This window comes from Podarcis gaigeae (assembly GCF_964106915.1).
Source record: "Podarcis gaigeae genome assembly, chromosome: 5".
Classification (NCBI taxonomy): domain Eukaryota; kingdom Metazoa; phylum Chordata; class Lepidosauria; order Squamata; family Lacertidae; genus Podarcis; species Podarcis gaigeae.
In genome coordinates, this window is record NC_139681.1 from 48,243,132 (window position 1) to 48,270,755 (window position 27,624).

General features: G+C 42.1%; 1 protein-coding gene across 3 annotated transcripts; it reads right to left on the minus strand.

Moving 5' to 3' along the window:
* Positions 1 to 4,727: 4,727 nt before the first annotated feature.
* Positions 4,728 to 26,454, minus strand: BAG3 (BAG cochaperone 3). Of its 3 annotated transcripts, none has more exons than XM_083741411.1 (4): positions 25,461 to 26,454; positions 9,553 to 9,900; positions 7,553 to 7,921; positions 4,728 to 5,977 (listed from the first exon to the last, which is right to left on the minus strand). In XM_083741411.1, the coding sequence occupies exons 1-4, from the start codon at positions 25,644 to 25,646 to the stop codon at positions 5,201 to 5,203; spliced, it is 1,680 nt and encodes a 559-aa protein (XP_083597537.1). In that variant the 5' UTR covers positions 25,647 to 26,454; the 3' UTR covers positions 4,728 to 5,200. The 3 variants fall into 3 exon arrangements, with proteins under 3 accessions (XP_083597537.1, XP_083597538.1, XP_083597536.1); XM_083741412.1 differs by having other exon boundaries at positions 7,553 to 7,918; positions 25,461 to 26,408; XM_083741410.1 differs by having other exon boundaries at positions 4,728 to 5,961; positions 7,549 to 7,921; positions 25,461 to 25,986.
* Positions 26,455 to 27,624: the final 1,170 nt, after the last annotated feature.

The window sequence follows — 27,624 nt, forward strand, 5'->3', positions numbered from 1 at the left end:
CACTCTAAACAACTGAGCTGCTATTCGCATGGTGCATTTCCGTGCGTCCTGGCACTCGTCTCAGTGTCCCGTTGAGCCAGAAGCGGTTTAGTCATGCTGGCCACATGACCCAGAAAGCTGTCTGTGGACAACAGCCAGCTCCCTTGGCCTGAAAACAAGATGAGTGCCACAACATCATAGTCACCTTTGACAGGACTGAACTGTCTAGGGGTCCTTTACCGCCCCTTGTTTTACCTGGTGAGTTCACTGCATTTTGTTAGAACTTGTTTAATGTATTTCCATATGGTTTGGTATAATTTTCTGATCAGGCCTTCTAATTCACTTAGTTGCCCATGGTCAAAGTATTTTCTAGTCCCCTTGGAAGCATTGCTAAGGTCTATAAGCCACTTTCATCTGATATAGTGCATGTATGTATTTATTTAGTATAGTCCTATCCCACCTTTTCCCCATCATGGAACTCAAAAGCAGAGTACACACACTTCCCATGTAGTCTCCCATCCAGACACTGACCGAACCCAGCTATTTATTTTCTTCATCATGTGCCCTCAGAGCATGCTCTGTAAGACTTTTGTGGTTTAAGATGTTTGTAGATGTTGTAAATGCATTTCAATTTTTTATTTTTTTTTAATATGTTTTAATTTTTAATTATATTGCTTTAACAAGTTGATGTCTGCTGCAATACAAATTAAAGAAACAAATAATGGTTCTGATGAAACCTAAGATGCTGTCAAAGAAGCATGCACAACATGAAACTAAGCTTTAATCTTCTGCAACTCACACTGCAGCGTTTTATTACAAGGTGGCTGCTGTGAGCAATTTTTTCCTAGTACACACTTGAGTAGGTTGAACTCATTTTTCTTCTTCTTAGAAGATGCTCATATCATAATGGTCCTCAGTCCAAGGCTGTTGTTAGTTAGTTTGTTCTTCTTTTATAATGGCCACCCAGCATTTAAGGCTTGTAAGTAGACTGAAATAAGATAAACCGCTGTGAAAGACTTAGCCAGAAAAACACCCCTTTTTTATTTGTGCATAACATTTTCCTGCTTTGCTAAGTGTTCTGGAACAGAACGCAACTGGTATCCATAGCTGTCAATCATTGTATGCTGCCTTGCTGCCATCATAAAACTGTAATATGGGAGTAATGTAGATGAAGTCTTTTAACTTTGTAAAGGCTGCATGTCCCAAAACCCAGGACGTGAATTTCACACTAGATTTAATGGTTGTGCATCAGTTGAGACCTTTTGCAATCAATGCCATTTTTGATCACTTCCGTCCCTGTGCTTCTCTTCAAGGACAAACCCCTCTAAAGGCTGTCTGAAAAGACAGGGTTCTTTGCTAAAGAGATCTTCAAAATGGCTGAATTGCTCCTTCTGAGTGGTCTTTGTGCTGCATTTGCAGATAATTGAAGAGTGAGTTCAAGTATTTTTATCCTACTCTTCAGTTGTTGTTTTTCTAAAAAAAACCACCCTCCTTGAATGCCTTGCAAAAATCAGTCCCTGCTCTCAGGCTTTCAGATCTAAGATTTGCTACAAAAGGAAGAGAGATTGGAAGGGGGAAGAGCAACCAAAATTGCCCTTTTTAAATGGCTGCAGCAGCTGCTTTTACTGTTTTGTGGAGTACAGGTTACGCGCTTCCAGTCACTCCCAGTTTGGTTTCGCTCCCTCACCTGAGTCGGATTGCCTTGCTGCCTCTATGAAGAGTTAACTCTTCCATTAATTGTATTCTCTCAGAAAGCTCCTTATCTAGAATTCCAAGTACTAATCTTTGAAGTGTTCCTCTTTTTTATCAGTGAACTCAACAGTATTCAGCCTGTTAATTCAAGGCCTTAAGAAATGACTGAACCATTTCCCAAGGCTTCTAAGCTCATAAAAAACAGTCCTTCTCATAAACTGCATTCCTCATGGGGATAATTGAGCCAGAACACCATCAGTCATACTCGTGGCCACTTTGGCAAAGGTAAAGGATTTATAAACATTGGGTGCATACATAGCACATTGGATTTAACTTCCCTGCACTATTCCTACCTCTTTGCAGAATTTTGCAGCTAGGAAAAAGCAACCTCCCACCCCCCACCCCCATTCAGGCCACGCTGCAGGTTTATTAATTTCAAAGGCTTATGGCACAGGGAACTGTGTCATTGCCTTGATAACTTGAGGATTCCATTGGTGGCCTGCACCATTATGGAAAGATTAGGGGACTCAATAGGTTTATTGTCTCTAACCAGAACTGATATATAACCCGTCTCCACCCAGATACAAGCCCAAGTCAAATTTAGTGACAAACGTATGACACTATCCACACAGTGGCCAAGAGTTAATACTACGCTGGCATGGCATGACTTTTAAAAAAGACTTCAAAACTGATAAATGGGAATGGCATGACACATCCAACATATATTCTTTAAACCCATTCAAACTGAATTTGCATCAAATTCTTGTGTCAAGAACTCTTCCTCTCCGTGTGTGTGTGAAGAAATAGTGACCAAGTTCCTGGATTTGTATCTGAAATAATGGCAGTGACTCCATTACTGAAATCAATTATGCTACTGTTAAAAAAAATAGTTTGCTATGATGCTATTATTTATTATAGGCTATATGCTCCTTCCATGTTGTTCTTACTTGACAACTGAAAACCTTATTCTAAGTTTTTGTGAGCTTTTAGTGAAAGAGCCGGTGCTGTGCTGTTTTTATTGCAATTATCTGTATGTTTTTAATACATCTTATATATAGTTTCGATTATTTAAATGTTTTTCATTATTGTTTCCCTCCCCCCCATGTTTTTAGCTGCCTTGAGTCTTGTCAGGGAAAATGGTGGGGTATAAATAAATATATAAAACAACAACAACAAAACAACTTCCTATAAAAATGTCTTGAATTCAGCACTTCATTTTGCTTTTGTGATCTTTCAGGCCTTTTAGATTATTACATTTTGTTTATATTTAAATTCTAACTATTTTGTTCTCATTGGTTCATGTAATTGCCATGGGAATATGCTTGAAGGACAGCATAGAAACACCTACAAGCAATCAATCACATCACAGCAGACTAAATTTTTAACAATAACCTTATTGATTTCAAGAATGGAGTCGTTCTTTCAGATACTGTACAAGTCTTTTTTAAAAAGAAAAGGAATGATTGCTTGAAGACACATACAAAGTTGTATTGACTGCAGCAAAGGGTCTCAGATTGCCATCTTGGCTAACTCAGGATAAATTCTTCCAGCGTGACATTATAAAAGTGTGTCTGTATGCATGCATAAGGGAGAGAGCAAGAGAGTTCCTGTTTATATCTTGCATATGGGAAGTCACAGTGGCTGACTCCCCTAATTTAATAAGTATTCTTGTGGCCTGATGTCAGCTGTGTGTCTGCAGCCAAAATTGAATCTGCAGGAGTATGCGGCTGGTGAGCTCATACAAAAACTATTTAGGGACATTTATATTGGAGTGGTGGCCATATTGCCAATAAAAGGGTAGTGTTCTGACTATAACCTTGTTGATTCTCAAAGTGAAACTAAAATGACAGGTCTATGGATGGACAAGTGCACCAGTCATAAACGGTGACTATATTTGTAACAGGTTGCTGTTGCACTGCAATTCAAGGAACCCTGCAAACCTCATCCAGTGGCCCATGCCATCTTTTTCAGCCACCAAGCTGACAGGTTGGAAATTACAACATAAACTTGTCTCCATCACAAGTTATGGAAGGTGGTGGCAGCCCCTCTGTAGGTGCCCAAGATATAGAATATGACACCATCTAATTTTGCTCCAGGTTTTCATACATATACAGAGCTACATACCTTTGACTACTCATCATTTCCTTGACAAATACCAATGTATGCTGAAGTAGCTTTTAAGTGTGATGGGAGTACACTTACAAGAGAAAGTTGTACAGATGCTCAACTGTTGCTGCAGTGCTGATACTTCCATGCAAAGGACCTCCATTGTTATTTTCCACCAGCCCGAGCTTATTTTGAAACTGAGCTGGGCAAAAAAGTCATCAAAAATAGGTCATGGGGGATGTGATCAGGAAAGTGTTAGCTAGTAGGTAAAAGGGACTTAATGTACACATGTGCACACCAGTCCCCAGTTACTACGATTATTCAAAAGACCTCTCCCTTTCCTCTTTATTTGTTTAAATGTCAACCCTGGGTCAAATACAGAAATTAGAGTGTGGAAAGAATGTGAAGAACTGTCGTGTGGTGCTAACTGCTTGTGTTAAAGCAAAGTCTTACAAATGGATGCTTGTGGAACCAGTCAGTACCTTTTATCTCATGGTTTGCCCATTTTGCAACCAAAATTTTAAATAACATTGCAATTGGATTGTGACAGTTTCAAGTCATTTTGCACTTAAAGCGCTTTTCTCCTCGCTTGCACCAGCTTTGTAGTTTCTAAGTTAGATATGGTGCAGCTGAGATGATTGTTGACAACTCTACCCTGAAGTGAACAGCAGCACTGGTTGCTTACGTTGTGTTCTCTCTGCATTTTTTCTGTGAGTCGTCATCTGACTGTGCAACTCTGAATACTTAGGTGGGGGCCCTTCAGGCAATTCAGCTAGGTCTGGATGGAATGCATGTAAACTTGACAACTCACAGACTAATTCAAAAGCATGTGTAAGTTGGCATTTCCAAAGCCGGGATAAGGTATTGGATGAAATCTATTTTTAGAAATACGTAACAAAATGGTTTGTAAATACTGTCAGCGCTGCCCATTTATAAAGCACACAGGTTCATCAGGTTTCTACGTTATTATTTATTTCTTTTTTTCCATTTAAAATATAGCACTGAAGTTCTTAACACATATAAATATCCCTACAATTTATTACCATGCTATCCAGGCATCATTACTTAAAGTGCCTAATATTGAAAACATTTCCTCCTCCCACTGCCGCCGAGTGCCTTTTAAAAAGTTTCACTTGCTGATATTGACCCTACTTCCCCTACCACAGAGTGGTGTGAAAACAATTCTTTTACAAGATATTCTTCAGACGCATCCTCTGAGCAATATACAGAAAATAGATTAAATGTTTTTTCTTCTTCCTTATGCCCCCACATCACCCCCACCTGAGTGTTTACAGTGTCCCAAGCTGCTATGTTTATTAAAAACCAATTGGTGCAAAGCTCCTGAAATGCATGCAAGTTAAATTTCACTTAACACACACTTTTAACTTAAACAGTCCGAGGACTTTAATGTTTTTCCCTGTGGCTATGGTTCAGTCACGTTTTCAGGTCTATTTGTTTCTTTGGCAAGACTGGCAGCTACGTCTTCCTTAGATCCAGGTTGATTCACTTCTACTTTGATTTGCTCCTTGGCATTCTCATCACTTGCCTCCTTGGGAAGGTTTGCCATCGTAGGATCAACATCCATTTTCCCCTGTGACAGTTGATTATTCTCAGGCAAAGGTGGCTGATGTCCATCCCCTTCAACGGGCTCTGGGACATCATCTGCTTTCTGTTCTAGTCTTTCCAAGATATTCTGAACTTTTCTTACACCGTCTCTCCTGACCTGCCGGACGTCCGCACGGCCTTCAGGGTCCACAGAGTCCAAAGCTAGCAGCAATTTGGTCAAATCTTCTTCTATCATTAGGTATTTTTTGTCATTCTGCTTGCCTTGAAAGGAATCGACAACCTGCTCCAGGGCCTGCGCTCTGTGCAGAATGGCTTCAACTTTCAAGACTCCAGGATGCTTCTGAAGCTCTTCTGCAGTCTTCTGCTGTTCAGGCTCTTGTGGGATAGGTTTTTCTTCGACAGGTGCAGCTTTAGGGGGGCAAGGAACTTTTTTATCCACATTTTCTGCTGCGGGAGGAGGTTTTTGTGAAGTTGGCTTAGCATCTGTATCTGTATGACTAACTTGAATGGGGATGAATGCAGCAGGGATTTCCGTTCCAGAGGAGCCAGTCTTCTTTTCAAATTTGATATCAGGTGGTAGAGTTGGTGGCGATGCTTGTGTTGGCACTTGTGTTGCCACTTGGGGCTGCGAGGCCTGAAGAATAAGAACAACATTTGGTGGTAAACAGGAACCAAGAAAACAAGTAATGGGATTTCAGCTTCAAATACAATGACAGCACTGAGTTCAGCATTTCCGGATGTATGAAATTTAAATGTTCAGTCATAGGTTGTATGTGTCTATATACATACATACATATATATATATATATATGAGTCTACATTCAACGTGCCCCATTTTTTTAAATACTGACAAATCCCCCCAAAATAGACCACAGCCTGTATCTATGGATACAAAAGTTATGAAGAAAAATAACAGGACATGAATACAGTGGTACCTCAAGTTACATATGCTTCAGGTTACACACTCCACTAACCCAGAAATGGTGCTTCAGGTTAAGAACTTTGCTTCAGGATAAGAACAGAAATCGGGCTCTGGCGGTGCGGCAACAGCAGCAGGCCCCATTAGCTAAAGTGGTGCTTCAGGTTAAGAACAGTTTCAGGTTAAGTACGGACCTCCGGAACGAATTAAGTACTTAACCTGAGGTACCACTGTAGACAGGAACGGGGGAGAAAATTGTGTTTTGTTTTGTTTTTTAAGGTGTGAAGGACAAATGTATGTATATGGGAATCTAATAGTGAGGAACAAAATATGCCTTATTCAAAGCAATATTTTGAAACCCCCCACTTGAATTCAAGATGTGGCTATAGCTGCAAGTTAAGAAGTGGCAGTGCATTCTATACATGCTCCCAGTTCTTCCTTTCCAGCCTTAATCTAACCCTTCACTTTATAATTAGGTCTTTTTGAAATTGGAGACTGCTTCTTTTGCCACACAATGACACAAAAAGGTATCAGATTCAAAAAGTGCCAAGTTCTACCAATGGTTGGAAAAAGAAGGATCAGGAGCACGCTTAAGGGTTTGGAACTACAGCGTAACCTGCCCAGTGCCTGATGTCAAATAGTGTCTGGTAGTGGGGATGGTTTGCGCCAAACAGGCCCATGACCCGGAGGCTCCTCAGCACTGCCCTACAGCAGGCATACGCAAACTTGGCCCTCCAGATGTTTTGGGACTACAACTCCCAACATCCCTGACCACTGGTCCTGTTAGCCAGGGATGATGGGAGTTGTAGTCCCAAAACATCTGGAGGGCCAAGTTTGCCTATGCATGCCCTACAGGGTAAAAAGTTCAAAGGCTAGTTAACTGAATTGTAGATAAAACCAATGAACACTCAGTAAAATGTCATTAACAGTAAGACTCTAGGAGGTTCCTTCAACTGAGGGGAAATGGTTGCACAATACAGTGTATACTATAATTTATGGACCCCTTCTCTCACAACTAACAGGATCTGTTTAACTATGTTAAACAGACAAAAGTTAAGATTATGGTTATAGCAGAGCCCAGATAGTTTCATTTAAAAAAAAATAAAAAATGGGAGCTATAATTTTTCATCTTCTATGAATACATTAGCTGATTAGTTGTGTCAATGAATGGATGTTGGCTTTTAGATTACCTTGCAAATTTCTAGCATGAGTAATGCAATCCAAATATAATCAGCAGAATAAATAGTAATGGAAATCAAAGAGGGACAAGTATAAGCTCACCACACCTACCTGAGGTCTAACTGACTGTATTCTTATGGAAGTTGGAGACTGGATTCTGCCTGGTGAACTTTCACGACTGGCTGAACCTCTCTGTGACACTCTGATTGGTGACTGAGCCCGTTGTGGCCTCTGATCCAGATCATCAACCTGAATTTTGCCATAAACCGGTTGGTGAGGTTGGTAATCACTTTGCTGAGCTGGATAATGTGTCTTCTGTGTTTGATGGTGGACTTGCAATGGTTGCCTTGGAAAATTCCCCTCATGAATAACAGGGATAGGAATATATCCACGAGGGAGCTGGTGGCTTCCTGAACTGGGCCTGCCTGGTGACTGAGGGGAAAGGGTTGGTGACTCAGAAGGTGCAGGTGATGGTGACTGCTGGAGAAAAAACAAACCAAAATTGTTATTCATATTATAATATCATATTAGCCATAAGTTTGTTTTCCAAAAAAAGAGGTTACTGGATCTATGATATTGCAATGGTAGTAGCTATATGGCATAGAGACTAGGCAGTTTTATACACTAGACTAGGCACTCCACAATGCCTGGAACAACAGGTTGAAGCATGCTTGGCAGCATATTTTAATCTGAAGAAAGCTCCCTCTGGACTTTTTCCCTTGCCCCAGTCTGGATGCTGTAGAAATGTGAAAACAAAATTAATTCCTTCCTTTAAATTGTTCTGTTAATTATAAATGGAAATTAATTTAAGAAAATTGAAATCTTGGAGCTGTAAAACTCATGAGTCACAGTTAGCAAAACAAATGTGAGATTGATTTAACAAGCAGCAATCCAACTTAGCAGACTCCACTGCTTTAAGGAAATGCAGAGTGAGCTTCTGTTGCTGAGTGTCTGAGGGGGCCTATCAAGAGTGGTCACATATACAAAGCTACACGGCTCTGGATATACTGCACAAGCCTAAACCAGCACCTCTAATTTATGGTTATGTTATTGTGGTCAACTAAACGCAAAAACAAAACAAAATATTATGTATGGGTATCATATTAAATACAATAAAATATCAGAAGGATTTAAACCTGAAGTATTTTGAGTTGCTTTGTCCACTCTTACTTGTGCAAAAAACTGAGGGCAGCATAAAACTATAAAAGGGGTCCTTTGCCTGTGATGTCTTTTGCTGGCTGGGTGAAGGTAGCTTCAATGTATCACTGGCTTGTGCTGCAGCCAGAGTCAGATGCAGTGTTGGCATAGCATTGTCTATACCTTTCAAACAGTATGTTGCATTATGACTCCCTCCTGCATTTTACCAGTAGAATATCAACAACAAAACACCACTTTTGGGTTTTAAATTTAGTCAAACGTAACGAAAAGGAGATTAAAGCTTTGTAGTGATGGGCAACTGTGCAGACAAACCCCCATTTGTTATTTCTTTATAGTTTTAAATAGAAATCATGTGTAAACATTCACAACTGAAAATCCCTTATAGTCTTATTTCAGGTTTATGTTTTCCTTTCCTGCAGGAGAAGCTTTAAACTTAACACAACAGATACAGTCTCACCTTTACTTTCACAGATATGCACTGCTTGGTCCAACTTAGTGAATGCAAGCATGCCTATAGCTTCACTTTATGGAGCTCAAAGTGGTTCAGAGCTTACATACCAAGCAATTTAATTATATGTGAAATTCAGCTTGCAAATGATCTTCCTTTTCAATAGTATCTAGTTCTCTCTGGAAACAAGTAATCAAATGAATAGGTATTGCCATGAAATGCATCTCCTTCTAAACTGATCAGTATGCAAGAAAATAATGATGCCTTGAATGTTTATATGTATGAAATTTCTTTTATATACATGATGTGGGGGGACTGACGGACAAGATCTGTTGACTACCACAGCATATATGTGAAGTACATATACAAAATTAGTAATATTTGGGAGTAAAGGAAGAAAAGCCAATTATGTGTCAGCTATAACTCAACTCCACACTAGAATTGCAACCCTAAACGGTGCAAATATTCTAATGCAAAACATACCACAGCAATTCTGTCAACTTACCTCGGATCTATGTGAGAGTGGTACTTGGACTGGTGCAGCTGTTGTTGTCTGTCCACAAGGTTTATCTGTTTGGGCAGCTTCTGCAAATCCCCTAGCTGGGGACTGTGAACGGACGAAGTTTCTTCTTAGAGGTGACGGGGCCCGCGCTGTGGGAGGAATGGTTTCTGGCTTGGCTCGCATGCTAGGCTGATAGCCAGGATAGTGCTGCTGTCTGTTCTCTGCACCTTCATGTATGACTGGAATGGGGATGTAACCAGCACGAAGCTTTGGGTATCCCATGTTTCCGTCTCTGACTTGGGACTGGTTTGGACTATTTTGAGATGGACCATTTGCTGATGATTGGTTTTCCTAGGCAAACAAACAGATCACACGGTACAGATTTAGGAGCTGGGATTTATACAGTTCAGAACAAGCTGTTAATAAGCAGTGTTGATCTACACACCAGAACGTTTCTTGTATGCCCACGGGAACTCCTTTGCCTAGTTGCATTCTAACTTGAAAAGGCATCTATAACTGCTAATACAATTATAAGAACTCTAGGGAATCAAGTTGGTACTAAGACAAAATATATTTCAGTGTAGGTATTTTCAAACATGCATTGCAATTAACACAGGTACTATCAACAGCATGTTGTAAAGTTTTTTTGTTAACTATGTTTTTATTCTATTGCCTTGTTTATTAAGTTGCCTTTAGTTTATTAAGACATTACATTAACTACTGAAATAACTTAATGCAGGTTTTTTGGGGGTGGGGAGGGTGGGAGAGATATTTTAAAAGATATCAAATTTACAGCCTAATCCTGTACCTTCCAGTGGCTGATACAGAGCATGGAAAGAGTTGTGCTGGGAAACTACCACAACATGCTGCATGAGACATGTGGTGGAGACCTTGACAGATTCACTCCATGTATCTTTTTGCTAGCTGGTGAAAGGCAGCACTAGTATTAGAACCTGTGGGTCCATAGTAAAGGCTGCAGCTCAGTGACAAGGCATGTGCTTTGCATGCAACAGGTTCCAGATTCAATCCCTAGCATCTCTGGGAAGTGCTGGGAAATACTCTTACAAGAAACAAAGGAAAGCTGCTATCAGTCAGGTAACAGACAGTACTGAGTTAGATGGACCAATAATTTGATTTAGCATAAACGTTCCTGGAATAAATGCCAGGGTTCTCCCTGAGCTCTCTGCCACATTCCCACCATCTCTTTTGTACACAGCTTGTGCACAACATTAGCAACTCTTCCCTATTCTGAAACAGCAGTTCTTGCACCTACTGCTGATTAAACACAAGAGACCAGAGCATGCTGGCGTAATATGAAGAGGTCAACGACGCCACTCTGCAGGGTAGGGGTTCAGATTCTCTTGGGCAAGTGAGACAAGGAAAGCCAAACATTCCTTTCCAGTTTCAAGGTAGGGAGGCTCAGAAGCACAGCACAACTACTAGGAAGACCTGTCACACCCAGCACCCAAACATGTCTCAGCCTTTCCCTCTAGCTCTGGAAAGGAAGCCTAGAGACTGCTGCAGCAGCAAATGCTACACTGCTCAGCTCCAAGTTCAGAGCTGATGAAGGCTGCGGGAATTATCTCTGCAGTTACTCTGTGCTTTGGAAGGGGGTAATCTCTGCCTCCTCCTTTCCAACTCTGAACTTGGAGAGAGGGGGGCAGGAGATTGCCCCAGATTTCATGCAGAGGCACAGTGCAAGGTCAGGGATAAGGAGAGGGCCAAGGTCTTGGCAACCATCATTTTAGGCTTGGCAACTAAGGCCAGCCAAAACTGTAGATCCCTTGGAACAGGTTTCCTGCTCTGTCAGGGCTGGAGTCTCTAAGTCCAATCCCATGATCCGCACAGCACGTGTAGCAGCATGTAGAATGGATTGTACAGAGCAGAAGAGGTAGGGTTACCATTTATTAGGCCAACTTCTATAGTCATTTTCATGAATGCAAGATTCAGTTGCATAAACACTCTTCAGGCATTTCACAAAGGGTTTTGTAGAAGGGAACATAAACTTTGGTTTCAAAGAAATTGGCCCTAGACAAGAAGGCAATTGTCCACATTGGCTGATGTGCTGTGATTTCATGGACTGTTCACAAATGTTCTGTTGGCAAAAACCCAGCCAGCGGAGCACAGCAGGGCAGCATACCTCATAGTGGCTTCCTAATGCACATGTCACTGAGGGGCAGAGGGAGGTGTCAGGGGCTTCAGCGCAGTGTGGGCACAGCAGCAATTCTGATGCTACTGCAACTGTGCCCACACCATGCTAACCTGCCCACCACCCCTCTGTTATTGGCAGCGACCTCCACACTGGGAAGCCAGGTAAGCAATTCCACCCCTCTAGCCACTACTGCTTAGGAGTGAATCAGACCACACCTGTGGTCCTGTTCTGGGCACCCCAATTTAAGGAGGATATTGGCAAGCTGTGCAAGATGATAAAAGGGTCTGGAAACCAAACCTTGTGAGGATACTTTAGTTGAGATTCTTGCATTGCAGGGGGTTGGACTAGAGAACCCTCTACTGTTCTAGGATTCCCAGAAACTGTGCGCTGAGACAGAAGCCAGAAACAAGGGTTTTAGAAATGCTAAATGCTGTGAAGCTAAGTCAGAAGGAAGCTGGAAAGCAGGCCCTGATCATATGACCCCTGTGGATGCTATTACAGCTGCTTTCCAGGTTTCCTTAAAGTGAAAATGCTTAGGATTTGCAAATGCTTGGAGTGTGTGCACACACATGTATGTGTATGTATTAATTTGCAAATATTCGTTTCAATAAATTGAAGCCAGAGTTGTAACAATCATTTGTACTTAAGGGTCAGCTTTTAATTCTTGTAAACTGAGGGGCAAGTTTGCCTCAAATGCTTAATCTTCTGGACATCTGAAAAACGCAATTTCATTTAAACCCTGTAAAGGTTTCTGTGTCATCCCTGGTAAGTGTCCTCGTTGTGTATTTACAAATAATGGCTGACAACACCATTCCTTCTCCACAACAAAATTGGTAGCAGCACAGAAATATTCAAAACGCGTAAGTTAACAGGGAACAATGCAGAGACGTTGCCGGTATTGTTCTTTTCATTGCTATTTAAAGAATGTTATTGATGGTGGATACAGATGGATATACTGAATATCAAGCAAGGGTTTATCAGCCGCAATAATGTGAGAGTGAAAGTGTGGGGGAAAGGCGAAAGGAAGTACAAGTAGGAAGATCAAACGAAAAACCATTCAGAGAGAATGGAAGATGAAAGCTTGGAGTATGCTTGTAATGCGATACTAAGACACTACACAGGATGGAAATGGAACTTTGTACAAGAAATCCCCCCGGACCTCTAATGAAGCTCTTCCTGCAGTGGTCTTTCTATTTTGGGCTCGCATTCTAGATGAATCTCCAAGTGTGAGATCAGATAACAAGTACTGCTGTTGCTCACAGGGTAGATATCATTAAATAAGGGACAAACTACACGTGTCTCGCAGGGTCTCCCCACCACCCACCCCACCTGGGTCAGGCTCTTATACCAGAAATATACTGGAAGGAAAGCAACCAGATGGCAAGTAGCTGTCAAGATAACGTGGAGGAAGGTTCACGGCCCTTCAGCTATATATTTGTGCTTTAAAATGCATTTTTACTTCATTTTATGCATAACTGGAGCAGGCCTGAATGTATAGAGTGTTAAGTTGTGGGTGAACATATCAGACGACACAGCGATTCTTCAAACAGCTCTTGTTTATTCACAGGCCAGAACAGAACTGAACTAAAGGGTTCAGCCAGCCTGCTTATATAGAGCTCCACTAGAACGCAACAGTAACCATTTTCTGTAACTATCCAATCACTGATCGTCACTTTCGATCCCTTATTTGCATATGTGGACCTGAGTGAAAACTATCTACAGTATCCCCCTGCTGGCCCAGGGTGAGAACTTCAGTACATAACATAGAGAGAAGTCTACCACAAGCACACAGAGTCTGAGTCTATCTGAAGGCTTTTAGAAAACGAGATTGATAAACTTCAATATTAATTCCAGAAAATGAGAATAAATTAGGAAAAGAGACATATGAGCGGATAGTTACTACCCACAAAAGTTATCCCTCTTGCTGCTCACACAGACCTATATTCATCAGTGCACTGAAAGCTTAACAAGTGGAAGCGTCAGCTCTCTTTCAGCCAATAAGACTTTCTGTGTTTACCATATCTGGAAGCAATTCTTATTTGCCATCAGTTATCACGCAAGAGCTATTCACCTATTTGACCTTCAAGGGCTAATTGTTTTGCAATAAAAAATATTCCAATATTCTTTAGAACCAGTCATTTCATTTTCTTTGCTGTTTTAACTCTTACTACATAATTTAATTATAACTATATTTTTGTGGTTTGCATTTACTATACCGCATTTACTATACTTAGGTTTTCTTAAGATCTCAGAGAGGTGTGCAAACTAGGAAAATTAGAATGTTCTATATTCTTACTTGCTTATTGGTCTTGTATTTTATTATTATTGTTTCTGCATTGCATTGAGTTTTGTTTTTGTTTCTTACCCATGCTGCTAGTCTAAGTGAGCAAAAGAGCAGAAAACTAATGTTTATTTCATAAAATCTATACACTGCTTGATTGTAGAAAACCCTCAAAGCAGTTTAATATTAACAACAAAGTTGACATGAACGTGAAATATGCCTAGTTCCAGAGAAGCACAGTTAGTAAAGGGGAGGGAATACAACCTGTTCTGCAAAGGAGAGACCCTCGTTCCTTGCAAGTGGAAGGGGTAGGAGTCACACTCTGCAATTCAGAGAGAAGATTTCTTTCACGTGGAGAGAAGCTTCCTAATTCTGAGCTGCCTGTAGCAGCCTTTACGGCCAAATCTGGCCTTAGAAATCTGGCCTGTGGCGGGGTGCGCTCCCGCTGCTCGGTCCCAGCGCCTGCCAACCTAGCAGTTCGAAAGCACCTCCGGGTGCAAGTAGATAAATAGGGACCGCTTACCAGCGGGAAGGTAAACGGCGTTTCCGTGTGCGGCTCTGGCTCGCCAAATGCAGCTTTGTCACGCTGGCCACGTGACCCGGAAGTGTCTCCAGACAGCGCTGGCCCCTGGCCTCTTTAGTGAGATGGGCGCACAACCCCAGAGTCTGTCAAGACTGGCCCATACGGGCAGGGGTACCTTTACCTTTACCTGGCCTTAGAAATCAATTAGAATAAAGAAAGACAAGTGATTGAGTGTTAAAAAGTTTTAAAATTGTGCTAGCCAGAAAGGGTTTGTTTGAAATCTTTAATCATTTCTAAAAATGCACCTTCATTCTGCTGTCCATGTTGTGGAAGGAGCAATTAAAATATATTTTGGGATTTCTGGTGCAAGTCTCAGTCTACTGAAATGTTATTGTGGGGAAGAGAAGGAAGAAGGGACATTTTAAGTTATCATACCTTGGGCTTATCACAAAAACTGGATTTTTGTGTTCTTTCAGTGCCAGTCAAAGATCTTTTTATTTTCCCTGGACTTTCAGGCACAACTGTAGCCTCCAGTGATTGTATTCATCTGGGTTTTCAGTTCTTGACACCATTTCTGTACTGTATATTTATAATTACTGCATCTGCTTTACTTGTATTCTAATTATTATGCAAATCCCCCTGGGACTTTTTACCTAAGATAAAACTATCTTAAATAAATCAAATGCAAAAATATCAAAAGGGTCTAAACTAGATCTGCTAAATCCAAGTGATCTAGAATGAATACGAATGGCCCAAGCATCTTATCTCTGCTTTGCTTCACCAGTGCAGTGAAGGGAGAGAGATTCTTAAATTACAAGGCACATGAGTGAGGAATGCAGACACACCTTAAGTACCACGTTAAGTACCAGCTACACTTACAATACATTAAGAAGCATTATATGATATCCAATCAACGGCTTTACACAAATCACTCTGTAGGGCATTACATGACCAGGCATGTTTTGACCAGAAAGACAACTGCTGCAGCAACATAAAAGAAGATATAAAGCCGGTTCAAGGCTTTGCCTCCAACCCATGGAGGAATGGGGCTGTGCATGCTTGCCCTGCCTCCACTACACCTGCCAGCTTCATCCCCAACCTTCACATTTTTGAACAGAATTAAGTTTCATTCACTTTGAATACTTAATGAGAATGGAAGCCTTGGCCACATAAGGTTTCCATTCCCATGCATAATTCTAAGCATGTTTGGCTGAACCAGTGAAGGCTTCCCCTTCCAACCTTCCTGCTTGAAGAATCAAGAAGAAGAATGAAGGCCAGGGATGGAGCCAACAGGTCAGGGACACTGAAGGTGGGGTCAATGCGTTCATAAGTGTTCTGAAAGTGTGCATAGGCTACACAGTAAGGTTTGGGAAATGGTAGGCCTGCAGGCTCAAGCCAGCCCCTCCTCCTTGTTCGGAGGTGCAGGACAGAGGCGAAGGGGTGTGCGAAGATAATTCTGTTCCTTGTATACTTTTCTTCCTCTCTTGACTTTCAAAACCACCGTAGGCTTTATTAGCCTTGCACTCTTCTGTCTGTCTCCCATTTGCTCTTCCTGAACTGAAAAAAATGGTAGAAAAACAGAACAGAGCACATGAAAGATATATAGCTCTCTCGTGCCCTTTTGATAGCTACACACATACCGTTTTTGCTTTTCCAAGCTGGCAGGAAGATTGGCCATATACAAAGGCAAGAAGGAGACAGAAGAGTGCATTTCAAGGAGGTCTCTACACCACCTTCTCTTGTGTGTGTGACTCTTACCCACTGCCCTTCCTCGCTATTACACATAGGGAGAAGGAGGGGTCAGAGGTCATTGTTACCAGCAGGCCACTTGTGGAAGGAGCTTGCTCCCACTCAGCAGAGAGGCCTGCTGGAAATATTAATTATAAACCAGGGAAGAGACAGCCAAATCGTGCTAGAAGATTTACTTGAGGGGAATTACAAGAACTGTTTTGTCTAAAGGATATGGCTACTATTGAGACATTACCAAAAGGATAAATGAAGGAGGAGCAGTCAGCACAAAATTTTTCAACTGGGAAAGAAAAATGGTCTGCTGCTACACCCTTCATATGACTTCCCAGGAAGAAGGCACAGTCAGAAAGCATCTCAGCCATACTCACTTCCACACCATACATTGAAAGCACATGGAACATTGGGAAACTATAGTTAATTAAGGTTGCTGGGACTACAGTTCCCAAGATCCTTAAGAGGAAGCAGTGTGCTTTAAAAACATAGTGTGGATGTGACCTAAGCCAGACCCTTCAACAACAACAAACAACAACAACAACAACAACAAAATAGGTAAAGACGACAATCTTTACACACCTGCAGTTAGTTCAGGTTAGAGAATGCCTTTATTTTCTTAAGAGGATTTGGCAAGCATTTCTCCACTGCAGAGTGGAAGTTAGTTCCACTGGTGAAACAAATCTTGCTCAGTTTTCATGCATTCCTTATGTAGGCTAATGCTCCTATGATCTAGCTGTATCTTGAAATTTACAAGGAAGAAGAAGAGGAGGAGGAGTTTGGATTTGATATCCCGCTTTATCACTACCCGAAGGAGTTTCAAAGCGGCTAACATTCTCCTTCCCCTTCCTCCCTCACAACAAACACTCTGTGAGGTGAGTGAGGCTGAGAGACTTCGAAGAAGTATGACTAGCCCAAGGTCACCCAGCAGCTGCATGTGGAGGAGCGGAGACACGAACCTGGTTCACCAGATTACAAGTCTACTACTCTTAACCACTACACCACACTGGCTCTAGTGTAGAAAAGCTGCAATAGATGCAATGGTATGAGATTGTCATGATTTTTCATTTGAGAGCATGTGCAAGAGGAAAAAGAGCTATGTTTACTCAAAAATATGTAACATAATCTTAATTTGAGGGTGTACCTACAGTAGCCTCTTTTGCAGGTCTTCATGATCTGTTTTGTCCAAGTTTGCTGGTGCTCTCTTAGTGCATTTTCCGTTTACACTAGAACTATGAGCTGCATTTAACACAGCACAACCCTGTGTACATTTAAAAAGATGCAAGTTCCCCTTTGTCTAATGGAGCTTATTCCTAGGGCACTGTGCAAGGGATTGTGGCTCAAGTCAGTTAACAGTGTATGACAGGTGGTGGGGCAATTGCCAGCATGAGTAGAATTATGGTAAAACTTTATAATGCAGCACTGTCAAGAACAGAATGAGTGCATGCTATTCAGTACAAGCTATTGAGATAGAAATTTGACCTGAAAACATACAGCTAGCACAAACATACCTCTAAAGTTGTAATATTTCTGATCCCTCTCTTCCCAACACTCTACCAGCCTCTGGACCCATTTTGATTCCACCCCATTGCCTCATGTGCTAAACATGTGCATTTTTCTGGCTAGTATTTTGTCTATATAAACAAACGGTTCAGAGCAAAAGAACAGGTGGAAGAGGATAAGCGCATTGAACTATCAGGTGATCCAGAAACAGGAATAAAGATGGAATCACCACCTGCTTCCCTCTACCATCCTCTCACAAAGACAGTAGCTAATCGCCTCAATTAAACTTGGGTTTGGTGGTGGTGAGGTTTGCTTTTGGTCTCTTTCGTCCTTGCCAGGTTACTATGCTCTCATTTATCATAGTTATATAGAAGCACTTTACACCGATAGAACTTTAAACACCTAACAGACTATTATTTCCATTTCATTTACCTAATATGATCAAGACACTTCTGGTCTCCTGAGTCCAAGTACAATATAACCACCTATTTTGCAAGCAGATATGTGCTTGATTTCTATTGTCTCAATCCTCACGTTTTAGTGCTGGCATATACAAGATCCAGGGTTCATTACTGTTTGCCAAGAATACTTCCAAAACGCCAAGCTGACTCATTTTTCAAATTAGTTCATATTTATTATCTCTGTTGGTTCATCATGCAGTGTATTTATGCACCTGTCTACTTTTGATATCTAAATCAATTTTATATCATGATTTATACTTAATGCTAATTAAGTGGGCTTTGTAGTTGTTTCCTGAAGCAGTGTCTGGTAAACATGCTGGCAAGAAAAGAAAGTACCTGAGGCAATTCAGAAACTGCACGAATCTAATGATAGTTTTCTTTCTTGGTTTTTAATAATAGAAAATAAAGTATTTGCCTGTGTATCAAGATGGGCCTTCGTTGGCAACAATGCCCTAGCTTCCTTAGAGCATACAAAACCATTCACCCTACATGCCTATAAATGGATGCTAGGCTCAGGCTCCATCAGAAGGTGATGAAATAAATGCTGCATAAATTGAACTTGCATCATCGCTTCATCTCACCAGACTAAAAGCAAGCAGTACAAAGAGCTTTTCCTTGGAGAAGAGGAAGACAGAGTTTCCCGCAAGTTATTTGCTACAGCACGAATGTGCCTCAGAGGCAGAGCAGTGAACCTGTACATGATTTTAATGCTCAGTGGGCCAAAATAAGGATACTGCAATGCACAGTGCAAAATAAACACACAGAAATGTAGGCAAACATATGTAGATTTCCAAGTGTAAATCATAGGTCCACAAGAGTTGCTAAATGGAAGGGGGATCAGGGTCCTTCACCGCTGGCTTAAGCTGGAGACAGAATTATTACAGAAGAGGGGTAGAAGAAGAAAAGGTAGCTTAGAAGCTGGGCAGGAGCACTATTTCATAAGTAAAAGGAAATGTGGTAGAAAATCATTTGCTAAAAATCAGGAGGCTCTTCTTATAGTATTTATACAATTAGACAATATTATATACCAATAAAACATTCTTGTTTATCAGTTGGTTGTACCAACCCTCTTCAGCCTACAGACGGACGGTTTAAGCTCTCCTTAATGATGACCTAAAAGTAACATGGACAGGTACAGTATAGGTAACACTCATATTTGTCCCAAGCATGAAGCTGGTATATAAACAGAAATGGGGACAAGTGTGGCATGCTTTAAGGCTCAAAAGGCAGGACCTCAAGGGAGTAAAAAGTCAAATAATGATTTGGAAGATGTGCCATTTGCCCCCTAGGAGTGTTCACCAAGATGGCAAGCTGGGAGCCACTTCCTTGCTCATTCAAATATGCATACATGTGTATGTGCATGCATACACACAAACACACACACTTGCCAGTTTAAGAAGACCACGTTTGTGGCTTAGAAATAAAATTTGAAAATGCTTCCCATAGGCATCTGGTTGGCCACTATGTGAACTGGAAGCTGGGCGAGATGGCCCATTGGTCAGATTCATCAGTAAAAATTTATTATTTTACTTGGTCCGCTCTACTGGGTCAGTAAATTTGACCCAAAAGAAAAACGGCTCAACAAAATCTCTTTCCTACCTTGTTTCAGACTTAAACACTCAAGATGAGGAGGTTATATATTTCAAAATTAGTCATGAAGCAATCTAGAATGAAGTAGCATCCATCTGCCCATCTTATTATGTACATACAGTCTGTCTGTCTAACTTTGGCCCTAACAGCAGCCATGTTTGGAAGATCTGAGGCCACTTTACTGGCATGTGAAATTATTCCTAGCTCTGCTATTTTAAAGCATGAAATCACAATGCCAATCAAGGTTACCAGTTGCAAACAACATAATTTGAATGTGTGCAACATACTGGCAAATTCCAAAAACTATATTAGGCCATTGTCTTATCTTTGGCTTATACTAATGCCTACTCTGTTGACAAATTAACAGCACACCTTTAAATCAACACATTTAAATGATAATAATCAAGCCTAGGGAGAAAACCCTTATTTTTATTTTAGCTGAAATATTTACCAACTTTCCTCTCCTATGAAACATTATTTCCCAGTCAGTGCTTCAAATGCTGCAATCATTTTTGCTACTTCTAAAAAATGTATAAATATTTATTCTAACCTGGTAAGAAGAAAAATACTTTTAACCACTACTTGTTTATCTACCATGAAACCAATCATAAGCTACATAAGCAAATTCCATTAAAATCAGTGGATATAATAAGATTTCAAGTGTTCTTATGATTGTATACTACTACTGCATTAGTACAGTAGTAGTATTCCTAACACTGCAAATGCTACTTTTATTTATAGCTCACGTACAGCAACATTTCCCATTATTGCAAGAGAGTAAAAAGCATCTTATAACTACTGAAGCATTTTTAAAATAAAAATTTCACTCGACGTTTCCTAACATTTTGGTCTGTAACTGAAACACTGTTTTTAGAGAAATAGCAAAACCACTTTAAAAACCACCAACTATTTCTGTTCACAAGCCTTTATTTTTTCAGTGCAAAAATATCCAAGTTGGCCTAGTACACTGCTAGTCTAATTAAAGTGCTAGTCTAATTAAACTGATATGGCTATGCACTTTGAATATCATCCACGATCTAGCATCTTGGCTTCTTAAATCATACTATGGGAATTAAGTTTCTCCTTCCTGTTTTCCAATTGTGTACCCCTGCAAAAGCAAGGGGACCTTTCCATTTGTAATATTAAATGCATATAGCACACTCAAAGAGGGCTGAGAATCTCAACACACGAAAGATTTATTCACACATTTCATAAAGCTATGGAAAGGCTGCTCAAATGGCCACCCTACTACGGCAGTGGATGGCTGCACGAAGCTTTTGGAACATGTAGAAGGAGCTTATGAGGTGGTTCACCCCACTATTATGAAGAGTCTCCACGCCAGCACTAACTGCTGACAGGAATGTGCAGTGCTGCCATGGAGATTCTTCACATGCTAGGGTCAGCCCAGGTGGTTAGCTGTTCCTACACATTTCAGACGCCACCTGGGGCGGCGGCTGTGCAGCAACATTTTCAACCAGCTTTTACATAGCAGCAGTTCATTGGCCCCCAGTAAATGATACTTCAGTAGGCGAGAAATGCTGTACACCATGTCTCCACTTGTTACACAGTTTAATTTGACATAAGTATGTTTAATCCCCATCATGGAAAGAAGAATATTTTGTTTCCTTTTCAAGCAATATATTTTGAGTTCTCAGCTGCAACCCATTAAAAGTGAATGATTATGATATTAATCAATCTGAAATTCACAAAATAAAAAAGAGGCATTAGACATTCATGGCCATCCAGGGTTTTACAGTTTTTGGATGGAACCTGATTATGCTGATTCAGTGTACCCAATTCCTGCATGACATACTGCAGGATGAGAGAAATCTTATTGGCTGCACAAAGACCTAAACCACTTTCTTTTGGAAGGTACCGATTACCCAAAAGGTGCAAAGTACCAAATCTTTTGGGTACAAAATTCCTAGGTGGAAATGGCTTTTTTTGTTTCCAGCTTTAAACTAACCTGTATTTAGTGTCATGTCTGAATGATATGTCTGAATGAGAAAATCCATAAATTACTTTTCTTCTACGTGCTAAAATATTAGCTTGTATTTAAGAACTTCAAATTCCATCATTACGTATAGTGTATTAAGTTCAAACATATGCAGTCTGTCTCCATGTTAAATCAGTTTGTTTCCACAGGCTGTGCCTCACTGACTGATTCATCCATGGTGAATCAAAATTGTAGGGTATTTTCTAATGAGGCAGAGCCCTGAAATTGGATCCAAATGTAGTCCAAGACATTCTGCTGCTTTGGCTGGGGGTGGGGGGAGAGAGAACAGTTGTACATCACTCTTCTCAATTTGTATGCCCTTATGTATAAGATACTTCCAGTCAATTATAAGATTTTTTTTTGGGGGGGGAATGAAGAATATAATTTTTTTACGTCCATAATAAATCAGGATTGATTTATCTTGTGCAGATTATGTGTACTTCTCATTTTTATTTATCCTTCTATTTACAATGCATTTGTAGAAATGGAGAAATTTTTGAAGAAAAATACAGTAGCGGAAATATATCTGCTTCTCATCACTGCTTTCAGACGACTAGAAGGATGAAATCTGATGCATACATAGTACTCGTCTGTTCCTAGAAAAAAGGAAAACTGTACCCCAGCATGATCAAGATCATTACAGGCCATTTAGAAAGCTGAAATTTGATGTGCACGATATAGCCCATTATTAGGAACAATTGTATAGGCGATATTTTTATATCTATCCATCAAAATAGGATATAATCAACAATTAGGCCAGGATACAAGCACAGAACAAGCTGCTGGCCTATGATTTGGGAGAGGAGGTCCTTTCAACAAGAACTGGAATTGTGCATCTATGAATGCAAAATATAAACTTCAAATACTAGTATGAGATAATCTTAAAAAGTGACAAGGCAGATTTTTGCAGTTAGCACTAGTTTCCTTTAAAAAAATAACCATGTAGGGTTAAGGAAATTGTACCACATATATATTCAGTATTCATTTATAAGGAGTGTGTCTACTAAAACCGTTCCTCTGTGCCATGAGGAATTCTAACTCCCCTCCCTAACTTTAAACATATTTAAACATATTTGTAAACCACACAAATAAATTAGTTATATGGATGGTATACAAATGTAATAAATGAATACAATGAAACTTTACCTGAAGCTGAATATAAGTTAACTAAGGAAGGTTTTCCTTCACTCTAGAGTCAGTTGGTTATGTATATAGACCTCCCCTCGCCCAGGGCATTTACAAAGTGGAGTTATCAGCTGTAGCCCTATCTGGAGAGGTTCAACCTGACCGCAAGAATCCATGCCCTGGTCCAGGATTGAGTACTTTTAACTCGCTGTACATGGAGCTGCTTTTAAAGATTGCTGCTGCTAAAATCCTGAGGGGTGCTTGACAGTGAGCTTTCAGGCCTGATTTAAGGTGCTGGTTTTAATCATTAATATCCCAAACAGTTTAGGTCCAAGCTATTTGAGGGATGAAATGCACACATATTGTCCCTCCTTCCTTGCCTGCCACCTAAATTGGTGAGGCTGTCATGTACAATAGGGCTTTTGTGGTGGTCCCATGTGCAGAGCTCATCTGAGGCCTGGGCAGGAGTCCCCAGTTGGCTAGGAGGCCCAGGGCATTTCTGACACAACAGCATAAGTCTGGCATGCTCCTAGCAGGAGCCCTGTGCTGGCTTAGCCCTCCAAAGCCCAGGGCAAGTGCCCCCTCCTCGCATGCGCCTGGTTCCATGTCTCTAGAACTTCATACATGTTGACATTTGGAAGTCCAGCACACTCCACTCTTTTTGAAAAGCTGAGAAGTCCTCAGTTTCTTGTGACTTTTAGTTAGGCAATGTTATTCAGCTATGGGGACCTTTTTCAAATTTTTAAATGAACTAATTATATAATTTGTTATTTGAATTGTTCTTCAAAGAGAGCTATTTTACTCTGGTTTAGCCTTCAAGGATATAATATTTTTAATCAAAAAGGCTGTTATAAATGTTTGCTTTAAAAACCCCAATTAATTTAAAAGAAACTACGGTAATTGTAAAATGGTTTGAGTGTTAGTTTTCACTTTAATGTGGCTGTTAGTTTTAAGCCCTCTCATCACTGGCACTGCACAACTTTTTAATAGTAAAGCTGGAAGCTGCTTCCAGAACATCAAGAACTCTCTCTGACAGCTGAAGCAATGAAGTTTTCAGGACAAAAGCCAAGTACATTGTTCAGTAGAGATCACTCAAATCTATTTGACTGGCACTTTGGAGCTTTGCTCCGGCATGCTCAACAAGATCCCCAAAACTAAGCAAGTTGTATTTCTGACTATTGTGAATATGACTTCTCCAAGAGATATGACACATACCAATGTATGCCAATCACTGTTTTACTCTCTAAAACAAGCATATGGAAAAAAAACCCTGCAAGTGAATAGGAGGAAAACCCAGCAATTGTTTCCACTATGGTATTAACTTTCTAGTTCAGACAAGTCATTTGGTCATTGCATAACCAACAGATTAATGGCAATGGAACAAAAACATTGGTTTTTTACATAATCTTACATATCTCAGGATGAATAGGACAGAACCTCAGAGGGGAAAGTTTGGGTTTTTCTAAAGTGCATCCTTCTGTGGCTGTCAGGACATGTCTCTGTCTACTGATACTCCCAGATTTGGGACTCTTCCCATGATCAACCCTTTTTAAAATAAATAAATAATAATAATAATAAAGGAAAAGAAAAGGGCGAGAGAAAAAAATGGAAATCCCCTATACAAGGGATTTTAAAATAACTGCTGTTCAGTAATTGAGGCGCACACCCCGGCGAAGTATATCAAAAGTTTTTACAGGCCGAGTTAGCCAACTTTAAATAAACACTGCGAGGACCGAGGTATCAAATGATTTAACGCACAAAAAAAGGACTGCAGTGCGTCAGAGACAAAAGCCAACTCCTGGCCTCACTGCATTGCCATCTACTGGGGGGGGGGGGAGAGAGAGGACAGGCTTTTCCTGGCACTGCCCCCACCCGCATTGCATTGCTCACGGAGCCTCGGGGAAGCGCGCCGCCGCTGTCCTTCAAGCGGTGCCATCCGGAGTTGCAGCTGAGCAAGGCTCCCCGGCGCCCTTCAGTTGCCTGCGGCTCCCCGGCCGGTCTCACCCCCCTCCCGTCCCACCAACTCCCAATTCCACCGCCAAGAAAGAGCTGAGGGCCCCGAACAACATTCTTCCTGAGTCACCACAGCAGAACGAGACACACAGAGTCACGCACACAACGCAGGCCGCCCTGCGCCACGTTCCGTGGAGAGGAAGGAATCTCCCCCCACAATAAACGCCCCAGTCTGAGACCAAGAAGCGCCCCCTCTCCCAGTGCCTGAGAGAGGTGTCCCACTCCCCCCCCCCACTACACAGAAGCCACCTATACGCCAACCAGGACGGTTCTGCCAAGTCCCAAGGAGTGTCCCCCACCCTCTCCAAGGAAAAAACTCGAGGCGCCAAAGGTCTCCGTGCGCGCAACCCCCTTCTCCGTGCGCGCACCCTTCGCCCCTCAGGTTTAACTCCGATAAAGTCGAGAGGGAGCCCCCTGCCCTGAATGGGGTGGGGGGTGCGCCTCTCCCTCTCCGCCCGACCCCCCCCCTCGCCAAACTCTTCCCAAGTTCCCGTGCGCAAAAAGAAGAAAAGAGAACCGGGCGGTACCTTGGGCAGCGGGTCCCCCCTAAGTCTCGGGTCGTTCCAAGTGGTGGTGCGGCTGTTGTGATCCACGAAGAAAGGCCAGCCGGTCTGCGGGTCCACCTTCACCTCCCAGCCCGGAGGCAGGGGCTCCCGCTCGCCCGCGCCGGCCTCCAGGTGGACCATGGCGGGGGGCTGAGCGGCCGCGCTCATGCTGCTGCTGCTGCTGCGCGCCGGACGGAGAGCGAGCGCGAGAGAGACTGGAAGCGCCGGAGAGAGAGCGAGGAGTAGCGCAGGCGCCCGCTGGGCCACGCGCTGGAGAGTCAAGCGAGGCGGCCCCGGCCGGCTGGGCACCTTTATCGCTCGATGGCGAGGAGGGAGGGGACACCGAAGGGGGTGGAAGTGTCTGGAAATAGCCGCTCCGAGCCAAACAGGAGGAGGAGGAGGAGAGACGCAGGGCAGCTGCCCCGCTGGAAACTTCTGGGCGCCTCTCGCACCTTCGGGTAGCCGGGCCGAGAGCTCCTCCTGGAGTCGCTCTCCCTCGCTGCTGCTGCTGCTGCTGTCATTGCGCTATTCCTCGCCAAGGCGAGCGGCCGGCTTCGCTCCGCCTGCTGGGCGGCGGTTTCGAGCAACGCTCGCTTGAGCATGCTGATTCATTGAATTGGGCTCCTTCCGAGGTTGGAAGCAGGTCGTCCAACGCATTGCGCGCGCGCGCGCCCCTCGTAGTGTTGAACTCCCCAGTTGCTTCAGTGATCCGGAGTAACTAACCACGCGTTTGTTCCTGAACAGGCACGGAAAGGCTGCCCCCTTTGCTGTGCTTTATGAACACACCCTGAAAGGTATGGCAGGGTGGCCAAAAGATCCTAACGCGCAACAAGTGCGCTGCTAGTTTTATGCTGCATTGCCAAGCACATTTTCTTAAGGTATCCGCTTCAAGCGCCAGACCTTTCAGTTCTTATTCTGTGGTGCTTTCAGGGCGCACATTTATTTACAGTCGTTGCCTCTCGATCATCCTCGGGGCAGCCTGGGAGGTAAGTCGCTGAGCACGGGTCTTACCCAGCAAGGCAATGTTTATGTTCCTGCATTGCGAAAAGTTCATAAATCCATGTCACGCAGCACACTCCATACTGCCTGGCCCAGATTTTGGGCAAGGAGCCATGATGGCTCTGACTCAGGAAAACAGCTGCAGCTCTTTAGTGAAGACCATGCCTTTCCTGTCTGCTTTAGTGAGAAAGCACGCTTGATTCCATCTGTAGAACAAACAAGCTACTTTCCCTCCCACACCCCAAGACTAGCTAGCAATATGAGAATGCTGACATCATAAATCCAATTAACTAATGGTAGTGGTTTCCCATTAGAACCACAGGATGTTCGTTTCCAGGCAACCTTGGCCCTACATTCTAGACCAGGGATAAATAGAACAATTAGTTTCCATAACATTTTACATAATCACACATAGTGACAATGAACTTCAGAAAGTACAATAAATACCTCGGATTGTTTACCTGGCCAGATACATTGAAGAGATGTGAAAACCCTGCAGTCTGGCTGTACAACAAAGGAATTTGGGAGGTGGAGAAAGATCACATCTGAAAGTGAAAAATAATGATGAGCTTCACAACTTGGCATGGTCAGCTGCAAACTCAAGAGAACAAATAAATGTTGACTAACTGTATAGCAGAGGCTGGGATGTTTTTCAGAACTCAAGGGCCTCATTAAACCTAGTTAAGATCAGCACTGGACTCGGAAACAAACTGGCAAGCAGTGCAGTTGGAGGAATAGAGGTTATATGTTTGGCATACTTTACAGTGCTTTACAGCAACCCCATGAGAAACATGCTACAGTTAATCTAATATGGGTGGAATTAAGGCCTGATCACTAATCATTCAAGCTACTTCTTCTAAAAGAAGCATAACGTTTTAATACATAGTGAAGCCAAGAAGTTGTAAAATGGGCTAGGGAAAATGAAGCAGGGAGCTGGGCAAGATGCTGGCCGAAGCTAGGAGAAAAAGGGATTGTTGGTCTGTGAGGAAAGGAGGAAAATAGGGCCACTTGCTTTAGAAAGTAAAGTGGAGGTCAGAGGAAGAAGGCTGAGGTAGTGATTTTGTGGAGCTCCGGAAACTGTTTAGGGCAAGAATTAACAAGTGGACGATTGAGGCGTGGCCAGAGAATGACCCGAGAATATTTTTTC

Bases quoted from the DNA above. Each gene is read 5' to 3' on its own strand.
- BAG3 (XM_083741411.1), bottom strand. From the start codon at position 25,646: ATGAGCGCGGCCGCTCAGCCCCCCGCCATGGTCCACCTGGAGGCCGGC. The intron at 7,922-9,552 runs GTAAGTTGACAG...TTTTTTCTCCAG, and splicing joins CACTCTCACATAGATCCGAG to CAGTCACCATCACCTGCACC. The intron at 5,978-7,552 runs GTAGGTGTGGTG...CTTATTCTTCAG, and splicing joins TACAGTCAGTTAGACCTCAG to GCCTCGCAGCCCCAAGTGGC.